General features: G+C 40.2%; 1 protein-coding gene across 1 annotated transcript; it reads right to left on the minus strand.

Annotated features, from left to right (window-relative positions):
• Positions 1-4945: 4945 nt before the first annotated feature.
• LOC110902302 (putative disease resistance protein RGA4) lies at positions 4946-6979 on the minus strand. The gene is made up of 3 exons (XM_035982458.1): positions 5820-6979; positions 5115-5759; positions 4946-4961 (listed from the first exon to the last, which is right to left on the minus strand). Exons 1-3 carry the CDS (start codon positions 6977-6979, stop codon positions 4946-4948), a joined length of 1821 nt encoding a protein of 606 aa, XP_035838351.1.
• Positions 6980-10036: the final 3057 nt, after the last annotated feature.

The raw sequence follows: 10036 nt of genomic DNA on the forward strand, positions 1-10036 counted from the left end.
TGTAACCGAATCCTTCATACGTATTAATACAGTGGTGTTAATCGGTGAATCTTGTGTTGTTGTGTTTGTCTTGCATCTTCCCGGTTTGCTTGCTAGCTTGGATTCCGCACTCGCTAGTGGGTTTGTATAACAAGGTTTAGGTTTGTTCTCGATCCTCCGAGAGGGACCTACAAGTGGTATCAGAGCCTCGCTCTTTACCTTGTTTAAAACCGGGTTATTCAAGATCTTTGGTGTGTTTGAACACTTGGTTTAGCACCCGTTTTTGGTAGTTTTCTGCAGAAAAACGCGTTCTAAACCTCTCGGGAGTGTTCAGGGTCGGTTTGGGTAACATAAAATTTGTTTTTGTGAAACTTTGATTTTTCCGGCCATTTTCCGATCATATCTCCGGTGACAGGTTCTGGATAAGGTGTTGCCATTTTTGGTAAACTTTTTGAAAGTCAAATAGTTGGTAGAAAAGTTGTCAGCCTGCCATCCTTTTTGCCGAAAGTTGGTACACCAAACTGTCACCTTTTTCACCAACCCGTCACCTTTTTCAGTTGTGTCAGAAGGATTCGAAGGATATCCTTCGACATCGAAAGATCATCTTTCGATCAAGAAGGCTCGAAAGATAATCATCTTTCGACCCATCCTTCGAAGTCAAAGATCTATCCTTCGAACCAGAGAATCTTTTCGAAAGTTGGTTGTCCGAAAGATAAGGATCCATCTCGAAAGATAAGGATCTTTCATTGTGAATCTTTCGAGATCAGAATTCGAAAGATAAAGATCTTTCGAACTGTGAATCTTTCGTAAGAATTAGTCGAAAGATAAGGATCCTTCGTGGTGAATCTTTCGAAGACCTTGCTCGAAACTCAACAGTAATCTTTCGATCACTGTTGATCCTTCGAACAAGTCTTGATCTTTCGATCAGATTGTATCTTTCAATTGTTATCTGTTTATTGTTAACAGTTTGTGGTGTGTAGGGTATTTGTTAACTTTTGATCAAGATGAGTTGCACAAGTCCTTGGGATTGGAGCTTGAACTCACAATCTAGTCAAGAATTAACGACTGCTGATGCTTGGGCTAAGAGCATGTTTCCTTCGCCATCTATCAGTCCAAGTCAATGGGCCTTGGTTTCCAATCAAAGTCAAAGCCTTCAAAATCTTCTTATTAGTGAAAGTGAAACGGGCAGCAACAATCGTCCTCCAAAGCTAAACCATATGAACGATTTTCTATCATGGAAAAACCGATTTCACACGTATGTTCAAGGGCAAAGCACCGATCTTTGGACGTGTTTTATCAATCCTTTTAATACAGCTCTTGAGGTTGCTGCGTCGACTTCAGAAGGTTATGCAAACATGCTTGAGCCTGACAAGAAGTCTTATGAATTGGAGAAGAAGGCTTTTGCAACACTTACACAAGCGCTCAATAAAGATATTTATCATCAGTTCTCTTACTGCAAGAACACGAAGACATTGTGGGATGCCTTGGTTGCTCGAGGAGAAGGCAATGCAGCTACGAGAAAGTCTCGTCATGACTTGTTGAAGAAAGAGTTTGACTCGTTTCAGTTTTTGGAAAACGAGACTCTAAATGATATGACAACACGTTTCTATCATCTGATCAGTGAAATGTGTGCTTATGGGGTTATTGCTACTCAACAAGACATGGTGAACAAGTTTGCTGACGCGTTACCTCCAAAGTGGAGTTCTTTCATTGAGTTGTTGAAGCACACAGGAACTCTAGATACAGTTAATATCTATGAGTTCATTCAGAAACTGGAACATAAGAATGAGGAAGAAATCAGGAAAGCAAGGCGAGCTCCAGTTCCTCAAAACACAGAAATGTATCTTCCAGGCTTCGACGTCTTAGCGAAATCTGCTGCTGCTCAGCAACCGAAGCTACAAACTGCTTTCGTGTCCAACACAAGTTCTATCCCGTTTCCTCAATCAAATCCTGCTCCGGGTTTTGATCCAAGATCTTACATTCCAGTTCCATCACAGCCACCAGTTCAACCACAACAACAGCAAGCTCATTTTACAAGCAATTCTCAACCTCATAATCCTAACACTGTTCGTGTTGACACTTCAAATCTTTCCCAAGTCAGTATTGAAGTTGCTAAGGAGCATGTGGAGCTGATCAATACTATGGTCAGTGCATACTGCGGTTTAGTCGCGGGACAGATTGGAAACATCAACATGACACATGAAGATTATCAACAGATTGACAAAGATGAAATGGAGTTGATGGATATTAAGTGGGCGTTTGCTAGTGCGGTGAGAAGGGCCAAAGACTTTATGGCACGTACTGGTAGAACTTCGTTGGAAGGGAAGAAAGATACAAAGTATGGGTTTGATATTAATGCCGTTACATGCTTTAATTGTGGCGAGAAAGGGCACTTCAAACGTGAGTGCACTCGGCCAACAAAACAAGGCAATCACAACCCATTCAGAAACCAGGATAGAAGAATTGTGGCCGTCAACAACAACCAAAACCAGTCTGGACCGTCAAATACCAATCGGGCTTTGACAGTTCAAGGTGATGAAGGATGTGACTGGTCTGTGCAGTTTGGTGACGGTGATCAAAGAAGTGGAACAGCGCTTATGGCTAAAATCATCAATCAAAAGTCATCCGAAAGTGATGATAGTTCTAGTTATTCTGGGAGTTCGGATGAAGAAGGCTCTGTTTCTGGAGATAATCAATCTGAGTCTGAGGTTGAGGTGAAGGAGGAATCAAGTTCTGATATTCAGGAGTTATTGAATGAAGCTGATGAGCTGAAATGTCAGAAATCAATTCTGATTAGAAAGGCTGCTACTGCATCAAAGGAAATGGAGAAGTTCTTTTCTGAAGATGGAGCTTTTTCTTTTCAGACAGCCTTTATGGCAAATGTCTCAGTCTCTTCAAGTCAGGTAAATGCTGAAACTCCTACTGTTGTTGATTGTAAATCATGTGAGTATATGAGGAGTGAATGCGAGAGGGTGAAGCTTGAATGTGACACAATTCATAGTCACAATCAAAATTTAGTTGTTGAAATGGCTAAATGCAAAGAGGCAAATATGGCGTTAACAAGAAACGAAAAAGAGTTTAAAACTAAACTTGAAGACTTACAGAAAAGTGTTTCAGAAGTTAACAAAGTGGTTTACCATAAACAAGTTAGCATAAATGAATATATAAATCTTGTTGAGGAAACCAAGAAACAATTAGCCATTGCCAAATGTGAGCATGATGCGATCAAACAGAAATTGGATAGTTATTCAAACTCCCGATTTGTGCTTGATCACATCATTGATGTTCAACAACTGAAGGGAGATCAAAAGGGCATTGGATATAAAAAATGCCCACCCCCTTTGAGACAAAACTTTACCCCACCACCTGATGAAGAAGATATGCCACAGTATGAACCCAGTGTGCCTCTTGATTATGAGGAATTTTCTACTGGCCTAGGGTTCAAACCGGACAACACTTCAAGTACATCCACACCGAAGCCAGATGCTTCACCATCCATGAAGCAAAGTCCTCCAGTTATCGAGGACTATGAGTCATCGGATGATGAACCAGAAGTGGATGTAAGTAAACAGGATAAATCACTTAACGAGATGAAAGGAGTAGTCATTCCCATTGAGAATCACATCCTGTGTGATCCTGACACTCCTGCTGTTTCATCAGGCGAGAAACAAGTGATAGATCCTGTCAAGGTTGAAGAGAAACCTGTGTCTACCGTTAAAAGCAGTAATGTGTTGTACACATTGATTGGAGATAATAAAATCTACTCAGATCACGTTTTTCCAATTAAAAATGTTAATCAATCTTTGATCGATAAAGTCTTTGAAGACAACACAAACAAATTTTTAGGAAAAACACTTCCGGGAATTGTGGTAACACAATGTGATCCAATTCCTAAGGATAAGATTAGGAAACAATTTGGTAATCAAAAATCTCCAACCACTCAACAACCAACTGCTTCTAAGGGTAAACAACAACAACGAGCTTCAAAGCCAAAGGCTAAAGTTGAATCAAAAAGAGCTCGTTACATGAAGAAAGGAAAAGATGTTAAATTTGTAGAATCAAAAGGTACAGATAAAATTGAGACTTTTGAAAACAAATCAAACACTGATTTTGTACAACATGTCAAGATTTTGAAACGTAACAGTGATAACAATTACACTCAACACTCAAACGGGTGTGATGAGAAAGCAAGTACCTCAGGTTCTACAGGTTCAATATCTGGTAGTCGATCAAGTTCTCCTAAATCTGTTGAAAGAAGAACTTGCTTCAAATGTGGAGAAATTGGGCACATTATCAGAAACTGCCCAAATGCTCCAAAGAAGAAATTGGTTGAAAAAGCTCCACCTGAAACAACCCATCCCCAACGTCGTTCAGTTTCACCTAAAAATGATAAAAGAACTATTAAAGAACAAGAAACTAAACAGTGACGTAAGAACATAAGTTACTTTCCCTGAAAATTCACACCTTGAGAATTTTCTCTGTTCTTGAATTTGACCTGGTCAACTGTGAATGTTACATCACCCAGAAGATCCTTTAGGATATGTGACTGCAAAAGTTTAGTTGTAATATATAAGTTATTCACAGACTTCATATCAAGTATTAATACAACTAATCAAATTAGCTATGTTTTTCTTTATCATAACTCCGCAGTAAACAAAATGCAGATCTAAACTCTGATTTGTATCTTCAACTTGTGAATCAGATTCAACTTTGTAATCGAGACTCGAAGTAACTTCAGTCAAATTTCAATAATTCCACAAACCACACCAAAACCATAACTAAAGTCAACTCACATCCATTGGATAAACTAGCAACCAAAAAACAAAATTAACCGTACAATCACATAAATCAACTGATTAATAACTTAAAATCCCACCCTATCAATCTACAAAAGCCAGATCAACAAAAATCACAAACAAAACAATAACAATAATAATAATAATAATAATTCATTGGCAAGTTTAACTCATGAAAAGTGATAACTGATTTCAACATATAAATTAATGTCATCGTTAAAATTCAATTTTAGGTTTTGAGCAACAAATCCTATTCCAACAAAAATAAAAACACGCACATGATGTCTGAGAATACCAGTTTATCATATGGAAATCAGAGGGTATTTAATAAACAAGTACCTGCGGTCCATGTAGATGCAGGGGATATGAGAGATGAGTGGCCAGTAGTGGGAGCCTCTTCCTTCACACCTTTCTTTCAATTTTGGGCATTCGTCAATTATCAAACTCAAAAGTGAAGGTAACAGCGTCTCTGGTAGATCGTTCACCTTTGGGCAAAACCAAATAATGAGATGTTGAAGGGATGTGAGGTGTTGGAGTCCAGTTGAAAGTGATTCCAGATTATCAAAACTCCATATGCTAAGATTAGTAAGAGAAGAAGGGAAAAGGTGGGACAATTGACTGAAATTCCTCACATCAGGTTCATTAAATAATCTTAGGTGAACAAGGGAAGCTGGAAAATTCTGATAGCCCCATTCTGAGATGGGCTTTTTCGACCCCCCTATATCAAGATAACACAAATTGGGAGGCCAAAGCCCACGAGGAAAGGAAGCATCAATCATTGGACAATATCTGATAGTCATATGTTTTAACATGGTGAGATTGGATAGCTGAAGGTCAGGAAATGACTCCAGATTTTCACAACTTTCTATCCTCCAACTGATTAGATTTGGTAGCTGCAGGTCACCAAATGCCTTCATGTTTTTACAACCTTCTATCCCCAGATCTGTGAGATTTGGCAGATGGAGGTTAGGAAATGACTCTATGCTTTCACAACCAAATATTTTCAAAGAGGTGAGATTTGATAGCTCAAGGTCAGAAAATGACCCTATGCTTTTACAGCCTTGTATATACAACGAGGTGAGATTTGATAGCTGATGAAGATCAGAAAATAACTCCATGTTTTCACAATAACTTATTGACAAAGAGGTGAGGTGAGTGGAGTTACTCAATTGATTTATTGATTTTAGATTTCCACAACCCCATATATCTATAGTAAGTGACTTGAGATTCTGCCCTCCTCCACCTGTTGTTGTTGTTGCTCTTGGGAAGGAGACATCTCTAACTGAACTACACCACTTGATCACCAAACTCTCAATGCTATTTGGACAACACAAACGCTCCATACTTTCACATGAATCTATAACCAACATCCTAAGAGATGATAGGAGGTTGCTACCAATGTTATCCTCATCCTCCTCTTTCTCTCCTAAACTCACCAAATTTTTACATCTCCATACCTTCAATTCCTTTAAATTTACAAGAACTTTACTTGCCTCTGCATCTGATTCCCATAGGTATCTTATCTCATCACATTTTCGTATGCATAGCTCTTCAACCGCCCAGAAATTCACTATGACACCTCTCCACACCTCATCCGTAAGCCCTAAAATTGATTCTATTTCCAATTTAGTGGTTGATGAAGCTGCTTGAACCAGACTTCTCAGCACACTTTCACTACATCCCTCTATCCTCAAAACTCTTAGTGAAGGTAATGCTTCAAGTGAGACATCAATCAAATCGGGACATTTGATTATTTGAAGCTCTCGAAGGCGTGGAAACATTACCTCGCTATTGGTTGACCATGCCTTCCAACTAGACATATCTTCAAACCTTAGAATTTCAAGTGAAGGGAAGGTTACATCAGTACTCCTACTTAACTCCAAACTGATGACTTTAACATCATCCATTCCTTGAATCAACAACTCCTTAAGTGAAGGTAACCGCCCAAGCAGCGGTAGAGATGTACATTTTCTACAACCCCGTAGGGACACATGAACCAATTGATGAAAAGTGGGATCCCCGACCCAACATGGAAACTCTACTCCCCCGTAATACTCAACTTCAAAATGTTTCAACGTATCAGTGTGTGGCTTGAGCTCAGCAAGAACCTCCTTCTCAAGTGATCCTCTCTGTGAATCATTACCCCATTTCATCTTTAACTTAGTAAGCCTTTTTTGAGATACGTTTGCCTCCCTTGCATGCATTGGGATTTGCACTTTCTGCAATCCTTCAATGGAAAGTTCCCCACGTAAATTCTCTAATCCCTTAAGCTTGGTTATTGCAAAGTCACCGTCTCCTCCAACGATGACCTTGGGGAGAGTTTGTAGGTTTTTTAACTCACCAATTCCCAAGGGCAGCTTCTTCAAATGCGGAGTATCCCTGATGTCAAAATGCCTCAATTTTTTGAGCTTTAGGAAGCTTTTAGGCTGTTGGTGCACTTGTGTCTGTACTTTGTCTGTATTCGGTCTGTATATAAACGATGTCCTTATCAGTCCTGTAAGTTGACCAAGTCAACCGTCCTCCTGGTTTGACTTAGTCAACAGTCATAAAATAGTGAAAGATGTTCTGGTCGAAGGATAGACTCGAAGGATACTGGATCCTTCGAGGTTCTCGAAAGACATGGTTCGACCATGGTTCGACCATTAGACCTCGAAGGGTGATCCTTCGAGGTCGATGCTGATCATTCGAGTTGGTTGTAGTCGACAGATGATCCTTCGGACCATCTGTCGAATCCTTCGATCTGGCATCATCTGCTGGGTATATATATACCCATGCAGTGTATGTGAGTGTGAGAGTTTTGCATTTCACACACCCGAGAGATAGAGAGCCTTTGAGAGCATTCTGTCCAGAACTCATACATACACACATAGAGAGTTTATAGAGCATTTCTGTAAACATTGAGCTTGTAACCGAACCCTCATTGCATTAATACAACTTGTGTTAATCGGTGAACTTGTGTGTTTGTGTCTATACTTGCTACTAACTCGGTTTGCTTGCTAGCTTGGATTCCGCACTCGCTAGTAGGTTTGTATAACAAGGTTTGAGGTTCGTCATCCACTGGACAGGGACCTACAAGTGGTATCAGAGCTTGGCTCTTTACCTTGTTTAAAACCGGGTTTTTACAAGTTTTGGTGTGTTGAAACACTTGGTTTTGCACCTGTTTTTACCGGGTTTCTTGCATCTTCTTTGTGTAAAAACGTGTCTAAACTAACCGGGAGTGTTTAAAGTTGGGTTGGGTAACTTGAAAAATTGTTTTTAAGAAACTTTGTATTTTCCGGCCAACTTCCGGTGTGTTTCCGGTGACCTGACTTGTGGATAAGGTTTGCCATTTTTGGTCACTATTTTCGAAAGTCAAAAAGTTGGTGAAATCCGTGTGCAGAACATACCTTTCTGCCGAAAGTTGGTACACCAACCTGTCACCTTTTCACCAACCTATCACATCAGTCAGAGCGTGTCAGAACCTGTCGAAAGATATCTTTCGACTTCGAAAGACTATCCTTCGACATCTATCGATCAAGGAAGGCTCGAAAGATTGTATCCTTCGACCCATCCTTCGAAGTCTGGTTCATATCCTTCGAGAAAGGAATCTGTCCGAAAGATCAGTGTCCGAAAGATCAGGATCCTTCGTATTGGTGAATCTTTCGAGAACTGTAGTTCGAAAGATAAGGATTAAGCTCGAAAGATAAGGATCTTTCGAAAAGGGAATCCTTCGAGCTCTTGAATCTTTCGAAATCATTGTTCGAGATACAACAGTGATCTTTCGAGCACTGTTGATCCTTCGAACAAGATTTGATCTTTCGAAGTGTGAACAGTTAATTGTTAACAAGCTTTTGTGATTTCAGATCTTTCGACCAGATCCTTCAACTGTGTGATCTTTCGGGTGATCATTATCCTTCGTGACTTGGACATAGAATTTATTTTTCTTATCAAAGATGAATCCGAGTTGGTGGGGAAATCCGGCTCCAGACAGTGGAAAGTATATGAACACCAGTCAATCTCCATCATGGGCCGAATCTCCGGTATCTACATCCTCACAAACAAATGCCACTCCAGCTGGTCAATGGGCGTTTGTTTCAAATCAAACTCCGAGTATACAAAGTCTTCTTCTAAGCGAAAGTGAAACTGGAAGTTTGAACAGACCTCCAAAGTTGATGCATCTTAATGAATATCCGGGATGGGTTGACCGTTTCCATACATACATTCTTGGTCAAAATACAGAGTTATGGTTGCGGTTCACTACGGAATTCGATCAAACTATAGAGGTTGCTGCTTCTTCGACAGCTACATTTGCCGATCTTCCTGATGATCAAAAGAAGACGTATGACTTAGAAAAGAAAGCATACGCTATTCTTACTCAAGCACTGAGCAAGGATATTTATCATCAGTTCGTCAGTTTCAAGACTACGAAGAAGCTGTGGGATGCTTTGAAGACAAGAGGAGTAGGTAATGAAGCCACACGTCAACTACGACGGGATTTACTGAAGAAAGAATTCGATGGCTTCGCATGTATGGATAAGGAGTCCTTGGGAGATATGACAAGCCGTTTTTATCACCTCCTTACTGAATTGACAAACTTTGAAGTCACAACGACTCCAACAGAGGTGGTACAGAAGTTTGCTGATGCATTGCCTCCTCAATGGAATAACTTCCTGGAAATCTTGAAGTACAACGGAACGTTGAAAACTACAAATATCAACGATTTCGTGCAGCTTCTTGAAAACAAGGATCAGGAAGAAACGTTAAAGGCAAAGAGAGTTGCAGTGCCACAAAATCCAGAGATGTATTATGGCACCTCCAATTCTTCATCTGCAAAATCCGGCTCACATGCTCCACATCAAACGGCATTTGTCACAAGCACGGATGTGTATGGGAATCCAGTGCAAGTTCCTGTAAAGCCGCCTCCAACCACAGATCTGTATGGAAATCCAATACAACCACCTCCTCCTCCTCCTGCTCAACAACCTCAATATGCATGTTATGGAGGAACATCATCTGCTGCAGGTCAACAATCAAAGCCAAATACAGTACAGCTTGACACTTCAAGCTTCTCTAAAGTCAGTGTAGAAGTAGCTAAGGAGCACATGGAGCTACTTAACACTGTAGTAAGCGCGTACTGTGGATTGATAGAAGGTCAGATTGGAAACATTAATCTGACACAAGAAGATTACAGGCAGATTGATAAGGAAGAGATGGACTTGATGGATATCAAGTGGGCCTTTGCGAGTGCTGTGAGAAGAGCAAAGGATTGGATGGAAAGTACA

This window comes from Helianthus annuus, chromosome 13, assembly GCF_002127325.2.
Source record: "Helianthus annuus cultivar XRQ/B chromosome 13, HanXRQr2.0-SUNRISE, whole genome shotgun sequence".
Taxonomy (NCBI): Eukaryota; Viridiplantae; Streptophyta; class Magnoliopsida; order Asterales; family Asteraceae; genus Helianthus; species Helianthus annuus.

Coding starts and splice junctions, on each gene's coding strand:
- LOC110902302 (XM_035982458.1), bottom strand. CDS start 6,979: ATGCATGCAAGGGAGGCAAACGTATCTCAAAAAAGGCTTACTAAGTTA. Junction 5,760..5,819: donor CAAGGCTGTAAAAGCATAGG/GTCATTTTCTGA, acceptor TGGTTGTGAAAG/CATAGAGTCATTTCCTAACC.